General features: G+C 39.8%; 1 protein-coding gene across 2 annotated transcripts in view; it reads right to left on the bottom strand.

Moving 5' to 3' along the window:
- Positions 1-27293, bottom strand: part of LOC129053077 (transmembrane 9 superfamily member 2-like) — a 71542-nt gene that overhangs the window by 8515 nt on the left and 35734 nt on the right. Inside the window, exons 2-6 of one of the 2 annotated variants that reach the window (XR_008518202.2) lie at positions 23691-23850; positions 22344-22492; positions 17745-17906; positions 14787-14891; positions 11620-11701 (exon numbers count right to left, since the gene is read on the bottom strand). Coding sequence is in view for 1 of the 2 variants with exons in the window: in XM_054545134.1 (XP_054401109.1) it covers positions 22442-22492; positions 23691-23850 (211 nt within the window). In the remaining variant the exon portion in view is untranslated. Of the gene's footprint in view, positions 1-11619; positions 11702-14786; positions 14892-17556; positions 17907-22343; positions 22493-23690; positions 23851-27293 lie in introns of those variants that run through there. The other variant, XM_054545134.1, reaches the window with a different exon arrangement.

Genomic DNA, 27293 nt, shown 5'->3' with positions numbered 1-27293 from the left:
GATAATTGGACATTTCCTTCAGTATACTGTATTTCATCTTGCTCTGTGTGAAAACATGAAATCTTCTTTAATTTAGTGATAAAATATTACACAGTAGACTGTCTCAAAATATACTGAACTTCATTAGCTTCTTTTAATGAATAAAAATATATTCAAAGCACAGACAGTGAGAAAGCCAACAGAAAAGCAGTCTTCATTTGGCTAATACTTCTTCTGGGTCTTAAAAGCTCTTTGTAACACACTGGCTTCAATCACTGCCCAGTGATTGGTGGTGCAGTCTCTCAGACTCTCAACATAATGTCTCAAAATGACCAAAAATGTATTCTGAAAATAGCATTAACTCCCAAGTAAATGTAAGGTTCAAAAATAGTTCACTCTAGACCAGGATTTCTTGACAGCAGCACTATTGACGTTTTAGGCCAGATAATTCTTTGTTGTGGAAGCTGTCCGGCACACTGTGGGATATTTGGCAGTGTCACTGATGTCTATTCACTACATGTCATTAGTATCCTCCCAGTCATGACAATCAAAAATGTCTGTATACAGTGCTAAATGTTCCCTGGGGGAGTGGGCAAATTGCCCCGGTTGAGAACCACTACTCTAGAATAAGGAGACTGTAGCTAAATGCAAACATTTTTAACTACTTCCCTAAAATATAGATCATTGTATAAAATATTTAATTTACTACCCAATGGCAATGGCAGCCAATTCTTTTTTTTTTTTTTTTTTTTAAGACAGAGTCCTGCTCTGTCACCCAGGCTGCAGTGCAGTGGCATGATCTCAGCCTCCCAAGTAGCTGGGACTACAGGTGTGTGCCACCACACCCAGCTAATTTTTATATTTTTAGTAGAGACAGGGTTTTGCCATGCTGGCCAGTCTATAGTCTTGAACTCCTGGCCTCAAGTCTTGAACACCTTGGCCTCTCAAAGTGCTGGGATTACAGGTGTGAGCCACCACACCCAGCCCAAAGTTTATAATTAACTACAAATTCCATTATTATAGTACTAGACAGCTTTTAGGCTTTAAGACAAGGAAACCCAAGTGTTAGATCTTAATTGATTGTTTTGATCTTAAGTCCATTATATCAAAATAGAAATACATTATTTTAATTCACTGTCTTAAGAGTTTAACTCATTTGTTGATATCTAAAACAAAATCCTGAATCAAATAAAAAATCACTACACTTTGGGAGGCTGAGGAGGGCAGATCACCTGAGGTCAGAGGTTTAAGATCAGCCTGGCCAACATGGTGAAACCCCGTCTCTACTAAAAATACAGGAAATAGCCAGACATGGTGGTGGGCGCCTGTAATCCCAGCTACTCTGGAGGCTGAGGCAGGAGAATCACTTGAACCTGGGAGGCAGAGGTTGCAGAGAGCTGAGATCGTGCCACTGCACTCCAGCCTGGGTGACAGAGTGAGACACCATCAAAAGAAAGAAAAAGAGAGAAGGAGGGAGGGAGGGAGGGAGGAAGGAAGGAAAGAAAGAAAAGAAAGGAAACAAAGGAAAGAAAGGAAAGAAAAAAGGAAGGAAGGAAGGAAGAAAAGAAAGAAAGAAAGAAGGAAGGAAAAAGAAAAAAAGAAAGAAAGAAGGAAGGAAGGAAAGAAGGAAGGAAGGAAGGAAAGAAGAAAGAAAGAAAGAAAAGGAAGGAAGGAAGGAAAAGAAAGAGGGAAGGAAGGAAGGAAGGAGAAAAAGAAGGAAAGAAAGAATGCAAGAAAGAAAGAAAGAAAGGGGAAGAGAGAGAGAGAGAGAAAAAGGAAGGAAGGAAACTAATTAGGATTTGGGGCAAGTCATCCAACCTTAATTGAAATTCATTTGCATTTATCTATAAAAATATAAAATTTCACTCCTGGTACCTTTTCTTCATATGCTGTGGTTTATCCTCCCTATTCCTGTCCCTTGAGTCATATTTTGACTTTTCATTACACATCTGTAAGTGTGCTACCCAATAAAAATTGGGTAGAGGAACACCAGCCAGAATATATATCACTTCCTTTTGCTCCAAAACCGAGGAAGAAAACAATGGGGTGCCATTTTAGACACACTGCATGAACAAAAAAGAACACTGCTTTTTGTTTCTTTTTAAAAATAATACCCAATGCCAGGCAAGGTCACAGCAGAAAGGCATTAAAAAAAAAAACAAAAATATTCATGTTTTTTTGACCGTCATCCCACTTCACAGACTATCTTAAGGAAATAATCCAAAATGGGGGAAAACAACAAGTTCAATAGTGAAGAAATGGTTCAGCAAAGTAATCTGCCCAATATGCAGCCATAAACATGATAAATATGAAGGGTATATTGCAACATGGAAAAGTACTTACTATATAAACAAAGTGTCTTCCTACAGTCACAATACTCAATATTGAAAGGTGACAGGTATCAATAGCACAGTGCAGTGGCTCACACCTGTAATCCCAGCACTTTGGGAGGCCGAGGTGGGCAGATCACCTGACGTCAGGAGTTCAAGACCAGCCTGGCCAAAATGGTGAAACCTTGTCTCTACTAAACATACGAAAATTAGCCAAGGCATGTTGGCAGGCGCCTGTAATCCTGGCTACTCAGGAGGCTGAGGCAGGAGACTCACTTGAACCCAGGAGGCAGAGGCTGCAGTGAGCCAAGATCATGCCACTGCACTCCAACCTGGGCGATAGACAAAGATTCTGTCTCAAAAAAAAAAAAAAAGAAAGCAAGGTGACAGCTATGAAGTCCTGTACTTCTGCTGTGATGCTATGGATGAATTCAAGCACCAAAGGGGAATGTGGTGACCACAAGGAAGAGCTTTGAATGAATGCATAATTATTCTAAATAAGTTTGAATCAATAAGCATGAATAAGTGTGAAGCTCCTCAGCATGTTTTAAATGAGTAAGTATTGCTAATTTTAAAAATGTTTGTCCACAGGAAAAAGGGTAATCACAAATTAATAATTGTACTTTTATGTACATCTATATTCTCAAGGCTAATTATTTAATTGAGGACTTATTCCTCACAAGTGAAACATGAAAATAGATAATAAGCCTTGCTTCCTGCTATGAACCTCAACATATAATGATAAAATATAAAGAAATGCCATTTAAGAGTCTATAAGAAGACAGCTTCTTAAAGGACAGTTCTAGAAAACAGATGTCAAAATCAGTTATTTTGTGTGTGTGATATGAACAGTACCCAGAATTTACTTTGGAGGTTTCTCATACCCATGATTTAATTTTAAAACTGATATACAAAAATGATCCCATGATGTTATCTCCTCTCTTCCATACTCTATGAAGTCAAGAAGAATATGGGCTTAGCACTCCAAAGGACACAAAATAGGCATACAGTGTAGTCCCTGCTCTCAAGGAGATGCCGATCTAGTTGGGGAAACATGCTAAAAAAGTCAGGATATGCCAGGTGCGGTGGCTCACGCCTGTAATCCCAGCACTTTGGGAGGCCGAGGCGGGTGGATCACGAGGTCAGTAGATCGAGACTATCCTGGCTAACACAGTGAAACCCCGTCTCTACTAAATATGCAAAAAAATTAGCCAGGCGTAGTGGCGGGCGCCTGTATTCCCAGCTGCTCGGGAGGCTGAGGCAGGAGAATGGCGTGAACCCGGGAGGCGCAGCTTGCAGTGAGCCAAGATCGTGCCACTGCACTCCAGCCTGGGCGACAGAGCGAGACTCCGTCTCAAAAAAAAAAAAAGGGCAGGAGACAAGCTTGAACTTAGTGAGTAGTTCAGCTTTCAGAGGCTTAGAAAACACACTGAATAACAAGCAAGACCACATTATGGAAGCTCCCAACACCAAGGTGAGCTTAGACCTTGACAGAGGAGGAAGTATGATGCTATTACAATTTTTGAATAGGGAAAATGGCATTATCGCCCTGTTTTATTTTCATTTTATTTTTGAGGCAGGGTCTTGCTCTGTCACCCAGGCTGGAGTGCAGTGGCACCATCTTGGTTCACTATAGCCTTGATCTCCTGGGCTCAAGTGATCCAACTACTTCCTGAGTAGCTGGGATCACAGGCACACACCACCATTCCTGGTTATGTTTTTTAAAATATTTTTTGTAGAGACAAGATTTCATCATGTTGCCCAAGCTGCTTTCGAATCCTTAGGCTTAAGTGATCTGCCTGCCTTGGCCTCCCAAAGTGCTGGGGCTATAGAAATGAGCCACTGTGCCTGGCCTATTACACTGTTTAAACCCTTCAACTTCCCATCACTCCCACAATAAAACAAATTCCTTAATATTATTTACAAGATCCTCATAAGATCTGACTGTTCCTTTCCTTTCCTTCCTGCCTGCTTCCCTCCCACCCTCCCTCCCTCTCTCCCTCTTTTCTCTTCTCTTCTTTTGTTTGAGACAGGGTCTCACTCTGTCATCCAGGCTGGAGTGCAGCGGTTCAATGATCATGGCTCACTGCAGCCTCAACCTCCCCGGTCTCAGATGATTCTCCAAACTCAGCCTCCCAAGCAGCTGGACTACAGGCATGTGCCACCACATGCCAGCTAATTTTTTGTAGAGACAGGGTCTCATCATGTTGCCCAGACTGGTCTCAAACTCCTGGGTGCAAGGGATCCTCTCATCTTGGCCTCCCAAAGTGTTGGGATTATAGGCATAAGCCACTGCACCCGTCCTATTCCATACCTTTCTAACTTCACTATTGCCACCTCCCTCCCTTGCCATGCTGGACTTTTCTGTGTTCTTTAAAGATGTCAAACTACTTCCCACTAAGGACTTTCAAACATGCTGCCACCTCTGCTTGGAACACTTGACCATCCACCTCTTCTTCAACATCACTTATTTCACAAAGCTCACCAAACCCACAATTTTTCTTTAATGTCTCCCACTGGAATAGAAGGGTCCATAAAAACAGGGAAACTTATCTGTCTTCACCACTGTGTTCCCAACACTTACACAGTGTCCAGCACAGTGTAAGCATTCTGTAAATATGAGTTGACCTGTTAAAAGTAATCTTGGGGCCGGGCACGGTGGCTCACACCTGTAATCCCAGCACTTTGGGAGGCTGAGGTGGGTGGATCACGAGGTCAGGAGATCGAGACCATCCTGGCCAACATGGTGAAACCTCGTCTCTACTAAAAATACAAAAATTAGCTGGGTGTGGGGGTGTGTGCCTGTAGTCCCAGCTACTCAGGAGGCTAACGCAGGAGAGTCACTTGAACCCGGGAGGTGGAGGTTGCAGTGAGCCGAGATCACGCCACTGCACTCCAGCCTGGGTGACAGAGCAAGATTCCATCTCAAAAAAAATAATAATAATAATCTTGGACTGAATTGCACTATTTTTTTCCTTTTTTTTAAAATTATACTTTAAGTTCTAGGATATATGTGCAGAACATGCAGGTTTATTACATAGGTATACATGTGTCATGGTGGTTTGCTGCACCCATCAACCTGTCATCTACATTAGGTATTTCTCCTAATGCTATCCAGCCCCTTGCCCCCCACCCCACAACAAGCCCCAGTGTGTGATGTTCCCCTCCCTGTGCCCATATGTTCTCATTGTCCAACTCCCACTTATGAGTGAGAACATGTGGTGTTTTGTTTTCTGTTCCTGTGTTAGTTTGCTGAGAATGACGGTTTCCAGCTTCATCCATGTCCCTGCAAAGGACATTAATTCATCCTTTTTTATGGTTGCATAGCATTCTGTGGTATATATGTGCCACATCTTCTTTATCCAGTCTAACATTGATTGGCATTTGGATTGGTTCCAACTCTTTGCTATTGTGAATAGTGCTGCAATTAACAGACGTGTGCATGTGTCTTTATAGTAGAATGATTTATAATCCTTTGGGTAAATACCCAGTAATGGGACTGCTGGGTCAAATGGTATTTCTGGTTCTAGATCCTTGAGGAATCACCACATTGTCTTCCACAATCATTGAACTAATTTACCCTCCACCACTGATGTAAAAGCATTCCTATTTCTCCACATCCTCTCCAGCATCTGTTGTTTCCTGACTTTTTAATGATCACCATTCTAACTGGTATGAGATGGTACCTCATTGTGGTTTTGATTTGCATTTCTCCAATAACTAGTGATGATGAGTTTTTCATATGTTTGTTGGCCGCATAAATGTCTTCTTTTGAAATGTGTCTGTTCATATACTTTGCCCACTTTTTGATGGAGTTGTTTTCTTCTTGTAAATTTAAGTTCCTTGTAGATTCTGGATATTAGACCTTTGTCAGATGGATTGATTGCAAAAATTTTCTCCCATTCTGTAGGTTGCCTGTTCACTCTGATGATAGTTTCTTTTGCTGTGCAGAAGCTCTTTAGTTTAATTAGATCCCATTTGTCAATTTTGGCTTTTGTTGCAATTGCATTTGGTGTTTTAGTCATGAAGTCTTTGCCCATGCCTATATCCTGAATGGTATTGCCTAGGTTTTAGGTCTTATGGTTTTAGGTCTTACGTTTAAATCTTATACCATCTTGAGTTAATTTTTGTATAAGGTGTAAAGAGGGGTCCAGTTTCAGTTTTCTAAATATGGCTAGCCAGTCTTCCCAACACCATTTATTAAATAGGGAATCCTTTCCCCATTGCTTTTGTCAGGTTTGTCAAAGATCAGATGGTTGTAGATGTGTGGTGTTATTTCTGATGCCTCTGTTCTGTTCTATTGGTCTATGTCTAGTTTGGTACCAGTATCATGCTGTTTTGGTTACTGTAGCCTTGTAATATAGTTTGAAGTCAGGCAGTGTGATGCCTCCAGCTTAGTTCTTTTTGCCTAGGATTGTCTTGGTTATACGGGCTCATTTTTGGTTCCACATGAAATTTAAAGTAGTTTTTTCTAATTCTGTGAAGAAAGTCAATGGTAGCTTCATGATAGGAATAGCACTGAATCTATAAATTACTTTGGGCAGTATGGCCATTTTCATGATACTGATTCTTCCTATCTTTGAGCATGGAATGTTTTTCTATTTGTGTCTTCTCTTATTTCCTTGAGCAGTGGTTTGTAGTTCTTGAAGAGGTCCTTCACATCCCTTGTAAGTTGGATTCCTAGGTATTTTATTCTCTTTGTGGCAGTTGTGAATGGGAGTTCACTCATGATTTGGCTCTCTGTCTGTTCTTGCTGTATAGGAATGCTTGTGATTTTTGCACATTGATTTTTTATCCTGAGACTTTGCTGAAGTTGCTTAACAGCTTAAGGAGTTTTTGGGCTGAGACGATGGGGTTTTCTAAATGTACAATCATGTCATCTGCAAAGAGACAATTTGATTTCCTCTCTTCCTATTTGAATACCCTTTCTTTCTTTCTCTTGCCTGACTGCCCTGGCCAGAACTTCCAATACTATGTTGAATAGGAGAGGTGAGAGAGGGCATCCTTGCCTTGTCCCAGTTTTCAAAGGGAATGTTTCCAGCATTGGCTGTGGGTTTGTCATAAATAGCTCTTAATATTTTGAGATACATCCCATCAATACCTAGGTTATTGAGTGTTTTTAGCATGAAGGGTGTTGAATTTTATCAAAGGCCTTTTCTACATCTATTGAGTTAATCATGCAGTTTTTGTCATTGGTTCTATTTATGTGATTGCGTTTATTGATTTGCATATGTTGAACCAGCCTTGCATCCCTGGGATGAAGCCGACTTGATCGGGGTGGATAAGCTTTTTAATGTGCTGCTGCATTAGGTTTTCCGGTATTTTACTGAGGATTTTTGCATCGATGTTCATCAGGAATATTGGCCTGAAATTCTCTTTTTTTGTTGTGTTTCTGCCAGGTTATGGTATCAGGATGATGCTGGCCTCATAAAATGAGTTAGGGAGGAGTGCTTCTTCTTCTATTGTTTGGAATAGTTTCAGGAGGAATGATACCAGTTCCTCTTTGTACCTCTGGTAGAATTTGGCTGTGAATCCATCTGGTCCTGGGCTTTTTTTGGTTGGTAGGCTATTAATTACTGCCTCAATTTCAGAACTTGTTATTGGTTTATTCAGGGATTCGACTTCTTCCTGGTTTAGTCTTGGGAGGGTGTGTGTGTCCAGGAATGTATCCATTTCTTCTAGATTTTCTAGTTTATTTGCGTAGAGGTGTTTATAGTATTCTCTGATGGTAGTTTGCATTTCTGTGGGATGAGTGGTGATGTCCCATTTAACATTTTTTATTGTGTCTATTTCATTCTTCTCCCTTTTCTTCTTTATTATTCTGGCTAGTGGTCTATCTATTCTGTTAATCTTTTCAAAAAAACAGCTCCTGGATTCACTGACTTTTTTGGAAGGGTTTTTCGTCTCTCTCTCTCCTTCAGTTCTGCTCTGATTTTAGTTATTGCTTGCCTTCTGCTAGCTTTTGGATTTGTTTGCTCTTGCTTCTCTAGGTCTTTTAATTGTGATGTTAGGGTGTCGATGATCTTCCTGCTTTCTCTTGTGGGCATTTAGTGCTATAAATTTCCCTCTAAACACTGCTTTAGCTGTGTCCCAGAGATTCTGGTACATTGTGTCTTTGTTCTTATTGGTTTCAAATAACTTATTTCTGCCTTAATTTCGTTATTTACCTAGGAGTCATTCAGGAGCAGGTTGTTCAGTTTCCAAGTAGTGGTGCGGTTTTGAGTGAGTTTCTTAATCCTGAGTTCTAATTTGATTGCACTGTGGTCTGAGAGACTGTTTGTTGTGATTGCTGTTCTTTTGCATTTGCTGAGGAGTGTTTTACTTCCAATTATATGGTCGATTTTAGGGTAAGTGCGATGTGATGCTGAGAAGAATGTATATTCTGTTCATTTGGGTGGACAGTTCTGTAGATGTCTATCACATCTGCTGGGTCCAGAGCTGAATTCAAGTCCTGAATATCCTTGTTAATTTTCTGTCTCATTGATCTGTCTAATATTGACGTATGGGGTTAAAGTCTCCCACTATTATTGTGTGGGAGTCTAAGTCTCTTTGTAGGTCTCTAAGAACTTGCTTTATGAATCTGGGTGCTCCTGCATTGGCTGCATATATATTTAGGATAGTTAGCTCTTGTTGCATTGATCTCTTTACCATTATGTAATGCCCTTCTTTCTCTTGTTTGATCTTTGTTAATTTAAAGTCTGTTTTATCAGAGACTAGGATTGCAACGCCTGCTTTTTTTTTTTTTTTTTGCTTTCCATTTGCTTAGTAAATCTTCTTTCATCCCTTTATTTTGAGCCTATTTGTGTCTTTGCACATGAGATGGGTCTCCTAAGTACAGCACACCAATGGGTCCTGACTCTTAAACCAATTTACCAGTCTGTGCCTTTTAATTGGGGCATGTAGCCTGTTTACATTTAAGGTTAATATTGTTATGTGTGAATTTGATCCTGTCGTTATGATACTAGCTGGTTATTTTGCCCATTAGTTGATGCAGTTTCTTCATAGTGTCAACGGTCTTTACATTTTGATATGTTTTTGCAGTGGCTGGTACCAGTTTTTCCTTTCCATATTTACTGCTTCCTTCAGGAGCTCTTATAAGACAGGCCTGTTGGTGACAAAATCCCTCAGCATTTGCTTGTCTGTAAAGGATTTTATTTCTCCTTCACTTATGAAGCTTAGTTTGGCAGGATATGGAATTCTGGGTTGAAAATTCTTTTCTTTAAGAATGTTGAATATTGGCTCCCACTCTGTTCTGGCTTGTAGGGTTTCTGCAGAGAGATCCGCTGTTAGTCTGATGGGCTTCCCTTTGTGAGTAACTCAACCTTTCTCTCTGGCTGCCCTTAACATTTTTTTCCTTCACTTCAACCTTGGTAAATCTGGCGATTATGTGTCTTGGGGTTACTCTTCTTGAGGAGTATCTTTGTGATGTTCTCTGTATTTCCTAAATTTGAATGTTGGCCTGTCTTGCTAGGTTGAGGAAGTTCTCCTGGATAATATTTGAAGTGTGTTTTCCAACTTGGTTCCATTCTCCCCATCACTTTCAGGTACACCAATCAAACGTGGGTTTGGTCTTTTCACATAGTCCCATATTTCTTGGAGGCTTTGTTTGTTCCTTTTCATTCTTTTTTCTCTAATCTTGTCTTCACACTTCATTTCATTAAGTTAATCTTCAATCTCTGATATCCTTTCTTCTGCTTGATTGATTTGGCTATTGATACTTGTGTATGCTTCATGAAGTTCTTGTGCTGTGTTTTTCAGCTCCATCAGGTCATTTATGTTCTTCTCTAAACTGGTTATTCTAGTTACAAATTCCTCTAACCTTTTATCGAGGTTCTTAGCTTCCTTGAATTGGGTTAGAACATGCTCCTTTAGCTCAGAGGAGTTTGTTATTACCCCCCTTCTGAAGCCTACTTCATCAAACTCATTCTCCAACCAATTTTGTTCCCTTGCTGGCGAGGATTTGTGATCCTTTGGAGGAGAAGAGGCATTCTGGTTTTTGGAATTTTCAGCCTCTTTGTCCTGGTTTTTCCTCATCTTCGTGGATTTATTTACCTTTGGTCTTTGATGTTGGTGACCTTCGGATGGGGTTTTTGTGTGGACATCCTTTTATTTGATGTTGATGCTATTGTTTTCTGTTTGTTATTTTTCCTTCTAACAGTCAGTCCCCTCTTCTGCAGATCTGCTGGAGTTTGCTGGGGGTCCACTCCAGACCCTATTTGCCTGGGTATCACCAGTGGATGCTGCAGAACAGCAAAGATTGCTGGCCTGCTCCTTCCTCTGGAAGCTTCATCCCAGAGAGGCACCCGCCAGATGCCAACTGGAGCTCTCCTGTATGAGCTGTCTGTCAACCCCTGCTGGGCGGTGTCTCCCCGTCAGGAGGCTGGGGGGTCAGGGACCCACTTGAGGCAGTCTGTCCCTTAGCAGAGCTCCGGCACTGTGCTGGGAGATCCACTGCTCTCTTCAGAGCCAGCAGGCAGGAACGTTTAAGTCTGCTGAAGCTGCGCCCATAGCCGCCCTTTTCCCCAGGTGCTCTGTCCCAGAGAGATGGGAGTTTTATCTATAAGCTCCTAACTGGGGCTGCTCCCTTTCTTTCAGAGATTCCCTGCCCAGAGAGGAGGAATCTAGAGAAACAGTCTGGCTACCATGGCTTTGCGGCACTGTGGTGGGCTCCGCCCACTCTGAACTTCCCAGCAGCTTTGTTTACACTGTGAGGGGAAAACCGCCTACTCAAGCCTCAGTAATGGTAGACACTGCTCCCCCACCAAGCTTGAGCTTCCCAGCTCGACTTCAGATTACTGTGCCGGCAGCAAGAATTTCAAGACAGTGGATCTTAGCTTGCTGGGTTCCATGGGGGTGACATCCGCTGAGCAAGACCACTTGGCTCCCTGGCTTCAGCCCCCTTTCCAGGGGAGTGAACAGTTCTGTCTTGCTATTGTTCCAGGAGCCACTGGGGTACAAAAAAAAAAAAAAAAAAACTCCTGCAGCTAGCTTGGTGTCTGCCCAAATGGCCACCCAGTTTTGTGCTTGAAACCCAGGGCCCTTGTGGTATAGGCACCCGAGGGAATCTCCTGGTCTGTGGGTTGGGAAGACCGTGGGAAAAGCATAGTAGCTAGGCCACAATGCACCATTCCTCACGGCAAGTTCCCTCACGGCTTCCCTTGGCTAGGGGAGGGAGTTCCCCAACACCTTGTGCTTCCTGGGTGAGACGATGCCCCACCTTGCTTCTGCTTGCCCTCTGTGGGCTGCACCCACTGTCTAACCAGTCCCAGTGAGATGAGCAGGGTACCTCAGTAGGAAACTCAGAAATCACCTGCCTTCTGTGTTGATCTCGCTGGGAGCTGCAGACTGGAGCTGTTCCTATTTGGCCATCTTGCCCGGGAACTCAAATTGCACTATTATAAGAAGAAAAAAATAAGTTCATCTGAAAGCAGGTTGGCATGAAAAGTGTGTTAGAAAAAGAGAGACTAGAGTTCAGCAAACCAAGTAAGAGGCTATTGCAATGATCCAAGAACAAAGAAGTAAAGGCCTGGATAAAGACTGTAGGAGTATGAAAAAAAGGAATATATGGCAACAAGAGGTTTCTAAGAAGAATAAATAGGGAAGTTATGATTGATTAGCTATAAATCATGGAAGGTGATATGGTTTGGTTGTGTCCTACCCAAATCTCACCTTGAATTGTAGTTCCCATAATCCCCATGTGTCATGGGAGGGACTCAGTGGGAAGTAACTGAATCATGGAGGTGGTTACCTCCATGCTGTTCTCCTGATAGTGAGTTCTCATGAGATCCGATGGTTTTATAAGGGGCTTTTCTCCCACTTCACTCTGCACTTCTCCTTGCTGCTGCCACGTGAAGAACGTGTTTGCTTCCCTTTCCACCACGATTGTACGTTTTCTGAGGCCTCCCCAACCATGCAGAGCTGTGAGTCAATTAAACCTCTTTCCTTTATAAATTACCCAGTCTCGGGTATGTCTTTATCAGCAGCGTGAGAATGGGCTAACACAGAAGGGCTATGTTAAGAATTTATTCAAAATAGGTCAAGGAGATCAGAGATTAGTGATGATGGTCAAAGACAGAAAGAAATTAAGATAAGTCAGTTTGTAGAGAAGGAAGTGCTAACTTCATTTTGGGAGCATGGTGAGTTTGCAGTACCAGTGGGACATGGAAATGTTCAGAATTCAGCCAGATAGAGACTATGGTTAGAAATACAGGTTGGGGAGCAGTCAGCATTGAGGAGAAAAGTGAAGCCATGGGACTGAATGAGCTCTAAAAGGGAGAGTATAGAAAGGAAGGTATGAAATACTGATAAAAGCTAGAGTTAAGTGATAGGAAGAGGAGGGAAAACAAGAAAAGGCACAGAGTGGTACAAGGAGAATCATCCAAATGATGTTGAAATGACTTCACAAAATAGATGTTGAGTGGTATTAAATAAAGAAACCAAAGAAGGCAAAGACTAGGAAAAATCATTTAATTTGGCAAGAGATCACCCTTTGAGAGGCAGTGTTCAATGTGGTGTGGTGACAGAATCTAGAATGCAGGTTCTGGAGCCAAGGAACAGAAAAAGATTTTTGTGGGCAATGTTACCATTCAAGAGTACATCTGTTTTAAAAGAAGCTGTTGTAATATAAGACTCCCAGAAAAAGGCAACCTGAGTTAAAGTGTTAGATAATGAGGAAAACATAAGTCTGAAATTACTGTGCTGCATACATCCAACCTGCATACTACACAAATATAAAAGCTAGTTACTCACTGGGCAAAGTAGAAGGTGGATCCAAAACAAAAGACATGAGGGACACAGACTGCATCTACACACAGTGATGTGGAGGACTCTCACAAGCAATATAAAGGGCAAGAAACCAACCACAAAGAAATCAGACAGAAAAGAGTATTATTATGTGGTGTTTGTAAATCTATTTATATACAATTCAAAGATGGGCCAAATTAATCTATGCTGTTATGGGCTGAGGTGACCAGGAATCACTTTGTGCAGAAAGACCTCAAAAAACAAGCAGCAGCAGTTCACGCCACACTGAACACTGCCTCTCGAAGGGTGATTCTTGCAAAATTGAATGGCCTTTCCCTAGTCTTCACCCTCTTTGGCATCTTTAACACCACTCAACACCTACCCTGTGAAATCATTTCAACATCATTTGGATGATTCCCCTTGTGCCACTCTGTGCTTTTTCTTGTTTTCCCTCCTCTTCCTGTCACTTAACTCTAGTTTTTATCAGCATATCAATCTTTCCTTCCTACACTCTCCCTGCTAGAGCTAAGTCAAGATAGTGGGTGCCCTGTGGAAAGCAAGTAGAAGCAGGCCCAACAGTGGCTTCAGGGCTGATAATCATGAACTGGTTATTGGTGGGGGTGCTAGTTACAAAGGTGTGTTCACTTTGTGATAACTCATCAAGCTGTACACTTATGATGCGTGCGCTTTTCCGTCCACATGCTTCAATTAAAAGGTTTTTTTTTAAAAAAAAAAAAGCATAAGGAGTCTGCTCCTTGGACTAGAATGGTGAGAAGCTCTTAAGCCTTCAGTTTTAAATAGAACTGCTGGTGGCTGAGAGATTAGAGTAGGACTACATGGTCTCTTCTTTACTGAGCAGTTGAGACCAGTAGTACGTAAGAGGTAATATATATTTTAGATATTACATAGAAAAAGGAACCACCACCAAGATGCCGGGTTTCTCAGATAATGTTTACATTTGTCTGAATGTCTTGATTTTTAACAAATGTCCATTGTTTATTTTTATATATTTGTTGAACCTGAGAGTTAAAATCAGAGAAAATCCTTAAACTTTTCCAATCTGACCTATACAAGTGATATGACTTGAGTTAAAGCCAGAACTTGACATGACACAGGCAGAAATGCTACTTTGCTTGCATTCAGAAGGTCCCAGAGCTCTCCAACTTCATTATTTCTCCAAGTGGAGCATTTTATAAAACATTCCATTTTTTTCCACCTGCTTCAAGCATCAATCTAGACAAAAGTTCCCATCACATATGAATCCAAATAACAACCCCAAACGAGTAATCCTGAGAAGTATACATTTTGTCCTTCACATATAATTGCTTATATGATGACATATTTAATCTAATTTTACTAATTTAAAAGTTATTCAAGTAGGTTATTTTTTATGCTTGGAGTCTGTTCAAAGGTGATTACACATAACCCTTTCTGTGCTTTGGAACATATTCCTGTTTTAAAACATTCACAAGGGACAGTCTTGTAGCTAAGTACATAAGGTCCCTCCAGGTCCCTCAGCTTTGCAATCTTTTATCTGCAACACATAAAAATGAACATGATGACTTTGTTCCCTTTTCCTTCCACTAATTGTTAATTGATGTTTATTACATTACCGCTATCTCCAAGACTCTTAGGAGAGTCTGAAATATACTGAGTAATTCTGTAGTTACCTATGAAAAGGAAGAAAATCAACACAATGATCATCGTGTACCCAAAGTACAAAATAGAGCTCACAATTTCTGTGATTTGAAGTTTGGCAGAGAAGTAATGAACTGCATACGTAAAAAGATAAATAGCTATAAAGCTTCTGGTTAAAAATCGTCACCACCAATGATAATCCTGTAAAAAGAAGTAGAAAAAATGACTTTTCAGATGAAATTTTAACCATAAATGGGTTAGCAGTTATAACAAGAACACAAGATAAGCTCCATAAAATAATGGATTAAAAGGAATAAAAGAGAAACTTTTATAAGAAATTTAATAAAATATGTAATGTATGTCCCTGCTTGGGGTATCCTAACAATTGTCAACTCTTTGTTTCCAGGGATACCACATGTGCCCTCTGGGATTGGACTTTTAATGTGTGCAGGCTGACTATCATAACATTTCCTCAGCCCTGGAAGGCATTCAGTTCAGCTTCTACATACTGGCCAGAGTTGTGCTATGCCTATTGATGCCTCAGGCTAGCCATTTTTTTAAAAGGGGGATAATATAGAAATTTAGGCTAGACCTTGTGGTTAATAAGATTTGCTTTAACTGGCTCAATTCAGGACCCATGGATGGCATGACTAAGGTCAATACTGCAGGTTGGTCTCACTCTGTTCCATGGACTCCTACTGACGATGATAATATTGCAAAGACACTGTGGCCAAGGACCATGGGAAAAGACAGTGCAGGAAAGAATTAACGTAGTAGATCTGAGGCTACTATCTTTAGAAAGCCTGCTTGCAAGGTTGGCCCTTGGTTTGCATCTGGGAATTTGGCATTTAGTCATTCCCTGACTGATGTAGACTGGTTTGCTATGCCTAGAACTGTACAGACAATGTGATTTATGGTGAATACTTGCTTTCCTTTGGGGAGTCTGGAATTTTGTAGTTGCTAGGCAGAGGGTGCCTATGTGACTACTCCCCATAAAAACCTTGGATGCTGAAATCTCTAACGGACTTCCCTGGGCAGAACATTGCATATTTATCACTGCATTTCTCACTGCTGGAGAAAGAAGCATACTCAGTGTGCTTTCTAATGGGAGGGAACAACATAGGAAGGCTGTGCCTGGATTTCTCCAGGCTCCACCTGTCTTTTTCCCTCACTGATCCTATGGGCATCCTTTCTGTAGCCTACCCATGTATGCATCTGTATGCTCAGTCCCACGACTCCTTCTAGTGAGTCACCAAACATGTGGGTAGTCTTCAGGACCCCCCGAAAACATTTTCTTAGGAATAAAAACATATCCATTATATGCTTATTGTTGTATGCCTCATTAATGATTGCTGCAGATTCTCTAAGGCAAAATGTACCATACAATTAATGACCAGCTGATATGATTTGGCTGTGTCCCCACTGAAATCTCAACTTGAATTGTATCTCCCAGTTGTGGGACGGACCCAGGGGGAGGTAATTGAATCATGGCAGCCTGTTTTTCCCATGCTATTCTCGTGATAGTGAATAAGTCTCATGAGATCTGATGGGTTTATTAAGGGTTTCTGCTTTTGCTTCCTCCTCATTCTTCTCTTGCTGCTATGTAAGAAGTGCCTTTCGCCTCCCGCCATGATTCTGAGGCCTCCCCAGCCATGTGGAACTATAAGTCCAATTAAACCTCTTTTTGTTCCCAGTTTCGGGTATGTCTTTATCAGCAGTGTTAAAATGAACTAATACACCAGCTAAGTATAAGTATACTACATAAGTATATTTAAGTATATATATAGTTATATTTTGTACCTCTATACCAATAGCACAAGAAGAAAATGTCTAAGACAACATGTATACAACAATCATTCCCTGAACCCTCTATTGTCTGTCATCTTTGAAGAGTCATATTTAACTACCAAAATAAAATGGATTTAGGGGATTTAAGAGAACAATGTACACTACCAGCTGTTATCCAGAATGATATCGGGGAAAAATGGGACTGGGGTAAAAAGAACTATTGTGTCTGTGGTAACCAAAAGGCAATAAAATGAAAGAAGAGAAAGGACCTTTAGCCACTATCTCAAACCAACAAACCAGAATCCTGGCTTAAGCTGCAAAGAAAAAATTTAATTGTTAAAAAGAAAACATCGGCTGGGCGTAGTGGCTCATGCCTGTAGTCTCAGCTCTTTGGGAAGCCAAAGAGAGTGGATCACTTGAGCCCAAGAGTTTGAGACCAGCCTGGGCAACATGGCAAAACCCCGTCTCTACTAAAAACACAAAAATTAGCTGGGTGTGGTGGTGGTCACCTGTAATCCCAGCTACTACAGCTACTAGAGAGGCTGAGGCAGGAGAATCGCTTGAACCCAGGAGGCAGAGGTCACAATGAGCTGAGATTGCACCACTGCACTACAGCCTGGACGGCAGAGTGAAACCCTATCTCAAAAAAAGAAAAGGAAATATCATTGAACTTGATAAATATTAAATCGGTCCCTTATATTTTTCTGTTAACCGAATATCATGCAGCAATTACAATAACCAGCCAAAGAGAAATCACTTTCTATTTAAATTTTCCATCAAAGCAGCCTTAACTTGACAGCCACATCAAAGTCAAAATGTGTTAATAGGAAAACACAATATAAAACTGATCCCAAGTTGTAGAAACATGCAGTTATCATTTATTTCAATTATTTTCTAAACACAGACTTCCAATTCCAATAATGCAAGTATAGCAAATGCATTAGTTTCTTATGGCTTTACCTCAGCATATAAATGAAAATAATACGGCAAAACTGTAACTTCTGAGCAAGTAATCACAAGAATTATAAAGACTAAGAAAAGGAAGCCAAACATGTAGTACAGCTAATGAGACCTGAAAATAAAAATAAGAGGTTTAAATAAACTTTAACTTAACAGTACACACAGAAAGATCAATCCAAATCTATACAATAGACAGTCACACACTTCTTTAAACCTTTTTTTTTTCTTTTTATTTTTCCCCTAAACATTCAACTCTGTATTCCAAATCTCCACTTACCCATTAAGTACCAAAAAATAGTCCCTTACCTATGCAGTTTCAGAGTTTGGCCATATCTTCTCTAGTCAGAACCAGTGCTGCTCTTATCCATGTTTCTCTGGTCATATAAGTTAGTTCTCACTTGAGACTCATCAATATCACCATAATTTTCTCCATACATATTTAAAAACATTCTCTTCAGAAATGGAAGGCTGCAAATGCCATAAATACCAACAACTACATCATACAGAAAATCACAGATTCAAATACCACTTTTGCCTTAGAAAGCCTGCTGACATTCAGCTTTTCCAAATATGTCTTTACAGCACAGCACACATAATTCTATTAAATATACTTTCAAACGTGCCTTTTAAAAAAATCTGTGTGTGGATTACATCTAGGTGAAACTTTGAAAGAATGCAGTTAATTCTCGTGGTTATTACAGACCTGAGCTAAGTTGGGATGATCAATGCCCATTCCAATTAATTAACTAATACTTTAGAGACAGGGTCTCACTCCATCACCCAGGCTAGAGTGCGGTGGTGCAATCACAGCTCACTGCAGTCTCAACCTCCTGAGTTCAAGTGATCCTCCTGCCTCGGCCTCTCAAGTAGCTGGAACTTACAGGCTACCATGCTTGGCTAATTTTTTAGCCAAGCACGTGCCACCATGCTTGGCTAATTTTTTATTTAATTTTATTTCATTTGTAGAGACAGGATCTTGCTATGTTGCCCAAGGCTGGCCTTGAACTCCTGGCCTCAAGTGATTCCCCCTGCCTCAGACTCCCAAAATGCTGGGACTAAAGGCATGAGCCACCACACCCAGCGACAACATCCATTTTAAAAAGCCTTCTGGAAATAAAAAGAAATTGATGAACCGATCAATACCCCACCTAAAAATCTCATGTAAAATACATACCTGAGTATGAGAGTGAGGGATGAGTATTGAGGAGAAGCACCTCCCTAGATAATAAATGTATACAAAGTTGTATGCAACAAATACATTGCTTCAAGACCAGCCTGGCCAACATGTTGAAACCCTGTCTCTACTGAAAATACAAAAATTAGCTGGGCATAGTGGTGCACGCCTGTAGTCCCAGCTACTCAAGAGGCTGAGACACGAGAATTGCTTGAACCTGGGAGGCAGGTGGAGGTTGCAGTGAACCGACATCACACCACTGCACTCCAGCCTGGGTGACAGAGTGAGACCCTGTCTCAAAAAAATAAAAAACAAAAATAAAATAAAAAACAAGCACATTGCTTTTCACTGAAATGAAAATTAATTGTCTGAAAAACCTTTTAGTTTTCATTTTAAAACTACTTTCCCATCAAGAACATCTGGAAAATATGGTTACTATAATCTATTTTGCAGCTTGTTTGTTTTTTTTTTTTTTTTGAGATGGAGTCTCACTCTGTCGCCCAAGCTGGAGTACAGTGGCACGATCTCAGCTCACTGCAACCTCCACCTCCCAGGTTCAAGTGATTCTCATGCCTCAGCCTCTCGAGTAGCTGGGATTACAGACAGTCACCACCACCACGTCCGGTTAATTTTTGTATTTTTAGTAGAGATGGGGTTGCACCATGTTGGCCAGGCTGGTCTTGAACGCCCGACCTCAAGTGATCCACCTGCTTTAGCCTCCCAAAGTACTGGAATTATAGGTGTTAGCCACTGCGCCCAGCCAAAAAAGTAAATCTTTATAAATATTTCCATCAAAACGTGCCTTTTAAAAATTGTGAATTCAACAGGGTGACTATAGTCAATAATAGTTTAATTGTACATTTTAAAATAACTAAAAGAGCATAATTGTATTGTTTGAAACACAAAGGATAAATGCTTGAGGGAATGGATACCTCGTTCTCCATAGATGTGATTATTATGCACTGCATGCCTGTATCAAAACATCTCATGTACCCCATAAATATATACACCTACTGTGTACCCACAAAAATTAAAAATAAATATTTTTAAAGTCATGAATTAAGTCTCGGTTTTCTAGGAAATTCTTCTAGGTCAGATTGTTATTTACTGGATAAAGTGGAGGTAAATGAAGTATTATCATATCAGAATTTTTTTTTTTTTTATTCTCTTTTTTTTTTTATTCTTTTTTTTTTTTCTTTTATTATTATTATTATTATCATTATTATACTTTAGGTTTTATGGTACATGTGCGCAATGTGCAGGTAAGTTACATATGTATACATGTGCCATGCTGGTGCGCTGCACCCACCAACTTGTCATCTAGCATTAGGTATATCTCCCAATGCTATCCCTCCCCCCTCCCCCCACCCCACAACAGTCCCCGAAGTGTGATGTTCCCCTTCCTGTGTCCATGTGTTCTCATTGTTCAATTCCCACCTATGAGTGAGAATATGCGGTGTTTGGTTTTTTGTTCTTGCGATAGTTTACTGAGAATGATGATTTCCAGTTTCATCCATGTCCCTACAAAGGACGTGAACTCATCATTTTTTATGGCTGCATAGTATTCCATGGTGTATATGTGCCACATTTTCTTAATCCAGTCTATCATTGTTGGACATTTGGGTTGGTTCCAAGTCTTTGCTATTGTGAATAATGCGGCAATAAACATACGTGTGCATGTGTCTTTATAGCAGCATGATTTATAGTCCTTTGGGTATATACCCAGTAATGGGATGGCTGGGTCGAATGGAATTTCTAGTTCTAGATCCCTGAGGAATCGCCACACTGACTTCCACAATGGTTGAACTAGTTTACAGTCCCACCAACAGTGTAAAAGTGTTCCTATTTCTCCACATCCTCTCCAGCACCTGTTGTTTCCTGACTTTTTAATGATTGCCATTCTAACTGGTGTGAGATGGTATCTCATTGTGGTTTTGATTTGCATTTCTCTGATGGCCAGTGATGGTGAGCATTTTTTCATGTGTTTTTTGGCTGCATAAATGTCTTCTTTTGAGAAGTGTCTGTTCATGTCCTTTGCCCACTTTTTGATGGGGTTGTTTGTTTTTTTCTTGTAAATTTGTTGGAGTTCATTGTAGATTCTGGATATTAGCCCTTTGTCAGATGAGTAGGTTGCGAAAATGTTCTCCCAATTTGTAGGTTGCCTGTTCACTCTGATGGTAGTTTCCTTTGCTGTGCAGAAGCTCTTTAGTTTAATTAGATCCCATTTGTCAATTTTGGCTTTTGTTGCCATTGCTTTTGGTGTTTTAGACATGAAGTCCTTGCCCATGCCTATGTCCTGAATGGTAATGCCTAGGTTTTCTTCTAGGGTTTTTATGGTTTTAGGTCTAACATTGAAGTCTTTAATCCATCTTGAATTGATTTTTGTATAAGGTGTAAGGAAGGGATCCAGTTTCAGCTTTCTACATATGGCTAGCCAGTTTTCCCAGCACCATTTATTAAATAGGGAATCCTTTCCCCATTTCTTGTTTTTGTCAGGTTTGTCAAAGATCAGATACTTGTAGATATGTGGCATTATTTCTGACGGCTCTGTTCTGTTCCATTGATCTATATCTCTGTTTTGGTACCAGTACCATGCTGTTTTGGTTACTGTAGCCTTGTAGTATAGTTTGAAGTCAGGTAGTGTGATGCCTCCAGCTTTGTTCTTTTGGCTTAGGATTGACTTGGCGATGCGGGCTCTTTTTTGGTTCCATATGAACTTTAAAGTAGTTTTTTCCAATTCTGTGAAGAAAGTCATTGGTAGCTTGATGGGGATGGCATTGAATCTGTAAATTACCTTGGGAAGGATGGCCATTTTCATGATATTGATTCTTCCTACCCATGAGCATGGAATGTTCTTCCATTTGTTCGTATCCTCTTTTATTTCCTGGAGCAGTGGTTTGTAGTTCTCCTTGAAGAGGTCTTTCACATCCCTTGTAAGTTGGATTCCTAGGTATTTTATTCTCTTTGAAGCAATTGTGAATGGGAGTTCACTCATGATTTGGCTCTCTCTTTGTCTGTTATTGATGTATAAGAATGCTTGTGATTTTTGCACATTGATTTTGTATCCTGAGACTTTGCTGAAGTTGCTTATCAGCTTAAGGAGATTTTGGGCTGAGACGATGGGGTTTTCTAGATATACTATCATGTCATCTGCAAACAAGGACAATTTGACTTCCTCTTTTCCTAATTGAATACCCTTGATTTCCTTCTCCTGCCTAATTGCCCTGGCCAGAACTTCCAACACTATATTGAATAGAAGTGGCGAGAGAGGGCATCCCTGTCTTGTGCCAGTTTTCAAAGGGAATGCTTCCAGTTTTTGCCCATTCAGTATGATATTAGCTGTGGGTTTGTCATAAATAGCTCTTATTATTTTGAGATACGTCCCATCAATTCCTAATTTATTGAGAGTTTTTAGCATGAAGGGTTGTTGAATTTTGTCAAAGGCCTTTTCTGCATCTATTGAGATAATCATGTGGTTTTTGTCTTTGGTTCTGTTTATATGCTGGATTACATTTATTGATTTGCGTATATTGAACCAGCCTTGCATCCCAGGGATGAAGCCCACTTGATCATGGTGGATAAGCTTTTTGATGTGCTGCTGGATTCTGTTTGCCAGTATCTTATTGAGGATTTTTGCATCAATGTTCATCAGAATTTAACCTCCTTAAACTATAGGAATGTTAATTTACTAAAAACTAACACTTTTAAGATTATGAAGATGTAATACTCACCAAATACTGTTCAGAATGAAAAGGAGTTGAATAAAAATACAGCCGAAGGGGAAAATGCCACCAATTATGATGCCAAGAAGTGGTTTTGTAAAGAAGTTCTATGGAGGAATCTGACAGGTGATCTGGTTTGTGTGAACTGGACAACTAATCTGCTCGGAAATAAATGAAGTGAGAATCAGAATGAAATGAAACTGAAAAACATCTATACAGATATTATCACAAAACAGAATCTTGACTCTGAAGAGGGCATGGAATATTTACAGGAGCATTTTTCTCAAAGGCAGCTTTGAGAAAACAACAATTGTATAAAGAAAACAACAAAAAGCAGTCGTGTGGGCAGGGGCTAGGCCAGTGCTGTGCGATGGAAGTATAATGCAAGCCACGTGTAGTTTTAAATTTTTTAGTAGCCCCCTTAAAAAAGTAAAAAGCAACAGATGGAATTAATTTTAACATCATATTTTATTTAGTCTAACATGTCCAAATATTATGATTTACACTTGTGTTAATATAAAATCATTGAGCAAATATTTTACATTATCTTTGTCGTGTTCTAAGTGTTCAAAATCTGGTGTGTATTTTCCACATAGAGCCCATCTCAATTCAGACAGCCACATTTCAGGTGCTCAACAGCCACATGCGACCAGTGGCACCATACTAAATGACACACAGCTAAACAGTCAATGAGGATATTTATCCTTTTTTATAATTTCCAAGGGAGAGACTGGAAAGATTTACTAGTGACTATTCTAATGCAAAATAATCTAAAATGCCCAAAAGTTCTCTCTTAGAATTTGTCTAAGAATGTGTCAATAGTTTTCAGAAAATTTTCTTTTTGCTGCTCTCTGTGGAACTCCACCTCCCATTTTGTCTTTTCCAACATTTCTTCTGCAATCTCATGCTGTATCCTTGAAGAGTTTTTTGGCTGTGTGGCCTCATTGAGACTTTTTGGTATCCTATACCTTTCTCCGATATGTGGAATAGGCTAACTTCAAATCTGTAAACTGAATAGCCCCATTCCTTGGACTACATCTTGACTTTCTTCTCTCACTGTATAACCCTATTAGTTTCCTGAGTTGGCCGATGTCAGCCTTTCTACAATATATCCTTTTAATTTGGTTCATCAGAGGTAAAAGGAAATATAAACAATTGATAATGTAGGAAATGCATTAATGTCTTTGAAAATGTTACTGTCCTTTACTTAATTTTTTTAAGTATCTTTTATTTCAAAATGATTATTCTCTGTAGTTTTCTCCAGTGGGAGTTTTCATATTTCACGTGTAATATTATACACTGAGGTATTATTTCAGTCATCGCTCAGTGGCCAAAAGCAGTATTTTAGAAGTTTACCTTTTCTTTATTTCCAAAATATGCACCAAAAAATGTTAGTGGTACTGAAATTCCAAACCAAATTGTAAGGATATCTAGCAGAGTAGCAAAGGAGATGACAGCTGATGACCCTTCCATCCAGAGAATTTTCATCATAATAAAGAGATCAGCAAATACAATTCTGAAGGGAGAAAAAAGTCATTAGAAAACAAGGGGTAGGGAGAGATTTGTTAAAGGCCACAAAATTACAGCTAGATAAGAAAAATAAGTTCTAGCATTCTCTAACGCTGTAGGATGACAACAACTAATAATAGTATGTCATATAGTCTCAAATAGCTAGCTAGAAGGATATTGAATGTTCCCAACACAAAGAAATAATAAATTTTGAGATGATGGATATGCTAATTACCCTGATTTGATCACTATACTTTATACGCATTGAAATATCACTATGTACCCCAAGAATATGTACAAATATTATATGTCCATTAAATTTTTAAATTTTTAATTTAAAAATGTGTACAACAAAAGAAAACAATGTACTTTCAGGAAAATGTTATAAACATAACTTTTTTTTTGAGATAATATCTTGCTCTGTCACCCAGGCTGGAGTGCAGCAGCACAATCATAGCTTACATGTAGCTTCAACCTCCTGGACTCAAGCAACCATCCCACTAAAGCTTCCTGAGCAGCTAGAACTACAGGTGTGTGCCACCAGGACTGGCTAACTTTTTTTGTAGAGAGGAAGTCTCACTACCTTGCCCAAGTTGTTCTCAAATTCCTGGGCTCAAGTGATCCTCCCATCTCAGCCTCTCAAAGCACTGGACTGGTGGGCAAGAGCCACCACACCTATGAATATCCAGACATTCTTTTCATAAGAAGGGTATAATAAATTACAATGTTAAATCCTAGAAGAATATTAAATCACAATGTGTATACCCAGTCATTGAGCTATGGCTTAAACTTAATACCATATAAGAAAGAAGATGGAAGTTTCTTATAGGATGTAATTTCCACAGCCTACTCATCCTTGCACCTTCAAAGTCTAGCAGAAGGTAAATAAGGTGTGAGTAATAGACTATGGAAAAAACTCGATATGCTATATAGTGAACACAATCAAGAAATAGCATACATGGAAAATAGATTTTCAAATCCTAGGCTGAAAGGGGCCATAAGATGCCTTCAAGTTAGACAGGTATTCACTTAAGGAGTTTTAAATTGGTTGCTCAAAATCAACAGGCCAACTTCTAAGTCTACTGGATACATTACCAAGCAAGCCTAGCTGCTGTGTCCCTACTTATTTGGTACACCAGACAAGTTTGACCAAAGCTACAAGTGGGGATGGGTATGGAGATGGATATGAGTGTTTCGGAAAGCCTAAAAAATAAGGTTGAAACAGTAGACAGAGGCTAGACTGTGGAAGACTTTGATTTTCTCCTTTTGGCATTAAGAAGCAACAGAAGAGTTTTTTACAATCAAAACTCTGATACACAGTGCAGTTGTTTGGGAAGATGAATCCACAACATTGTGGAAAACAGAGCTAAGGGACGAGATGATAGAGGAAAGGAGCCCAGATAGGAAGAGGTAAGAAGCTGCATAATGTGGTGATGGGTAAAATGAAAAGAGATGGATATAAAAGACATGAAGAGTTAAGAATACCCATGAAACAAGTGTGCACGTGTACCCCTGAAGGGAAAATAAAATAATTTTAAAAAACAAAAAAAGAATTAAGAGACTTTTGGTTAAAGATGGCAGATAATTTAACTCACACATTTAGCTCTCCTCCTTCCTCAAAACCCTGATAAAATTACAGTAAGGGAATTATAAAACGGCATAAACACACAAGGTAGGAGAATAGGGAGAGAAGACACTAGCAACAAATTTTGGAAACTAGATATAGCAGCTGAACAAATAGTAACTGAATTACCAGAACTGAGAAACATGCATCCCAAGTCATCAGTAGGGAAAGCTGAAACGCAAATCCACTTATACCACAGAATTCCAAAAGGGCTCAGGAACTTGTAGTACCAGGTACTCCTGTAAGTAGGCATGAAAGAGAGGTAATAACCAGGAGGACTGCTTGAAAGTCAGCCTAGGAAGCTGACTTGCAGATTCCTTGCCCTATTCTGCAGGGCCAAATAACTTCCCTTCCCCAAAACCAGCAGAAAACTGGAGGTCTGTTCTCTTGGGGAAGATCCCTGAAGCTCAGAAGGAAACTTTTAAAAAGAAAATCTATCATTGACATCCTCGGAGGGATTAGATGAGATATTGTGACCATAAAACAAGAACAAGAAATTTTAAAGTCTACTGAGAAAACAAAAGAGCTCTTGGGAATTAAAAATATGACAAGAGGAATTAAAACCTCAATAAAAGGGCTAGAAGATAGAGATGATAAAATGTCTTAGAAAGCAGCATTTAAAAAAATTGAAAACAGGCAAAAAATTATACGAAAATTAGATGAACAACCCAGACATCCGAAGAACAGGAGTTATGGAAGGGGACAGAGTTCCTTATTAATGTCTTTTAGGGATATTAAGTACTTTGCTCAAGGTCAAACAACTAAAAGAGGCAGAGCTGGGATTCTAAGTCAGGTGTGTCTGATTTTTTAAGTGCAAGTTTTTTCTCATTCCACTATGCTATAATAAAGCCTCTATGATGATAACTCTAGAATGTTAATATGTGTGCAACAAATCTGTAACTGTCCTCCAACTTCATGTTTTTACAGTCGAAATATTTCTTCCTGGGTGCAGTAGCTCATGCCTATGATCCTAGCACTTTAGGAAGCCAAAGTAGGCAGGTCACATGAGGCCAGGAGTTCAAGACCAGCCTGACCAACATGGCGAAACCCAATCTCTACTAAAACTACAAAAATTAGCCAGGAGTGGTGGTGCATACCTGTAATCCCAGCTACTCGGGAGGCTGAGGCTAGAGAATCACTTGAACCCAGGAGACGGAGGTTGCAGTGAGCAGAGATTGCGCCACTGCACTCCAGCTTGGGCAATGTAGAGAGACTCTGTCTCAAAAACAAATAAATAAATAAGCCTCTATGATGAGAAAATTATCCCTGAACCCACTCCACCAATTACATCTGTCTTCTCCCCTCCTGGACATTTTGTCAGAGACCAGAGAGAGAGAATGTATTAATAGCCACTCTATGATATTACCAGTTTAGTCTTTGAGGTCTACTGTTCAGGGAATCTCTGGTTAGCTCTTTCGTTGTAAGTTCTCCCAAGGTCCGTTCCAAGTCTATCGTTTTAATTATGCCATCATATTTGTCATCTCTTCTCAATTTCTTATTTACGATCATTGTTTTGGATGGTTTTTCATCTCTCATTACAAGTGATTTGGCCTTTACTCAATCAACTTCAGTCATTTGTTCTTTCATTTTACTATTTCTACAATGTTTACATTGTAAATTGTGTTTATAATTTCTTCTGTCTACTAACAACTTTTTCAGTAGGTATAGCTATTCTGCTCTCCAAAGGCTCATACTTTGCTCCTGTTGGAGATGTAGCTTCAAGCTCTTTCAAACAAAACAAAACCTCCACCTTATGTCTCATCAGTTTCTGGCACCTTAATAAGGAAGCCTGGTTTTCCATGATTTAACTCCACTTCTCAAAATGT

The sequence above is a fragment of the Pongo abelii genome, chromosome X, assembly GCF_028885655.2.
Source record: "Pongo abelii isolate AG06213 chromosome X, NHGRI_mPonAbe1-v2.0_pri, whole genome shotgun sequence".
NCBI classification, from domain to species: Eukaryota; Metazoa; Chordata; class Mammalia; order Primates; family Hominidae; genus Pongo; species Pongo abelii.
Note: the sequence above shows the minus strand (reverse complement) of the source record. Positions and strands in the feature narration are given on the sequence as shown.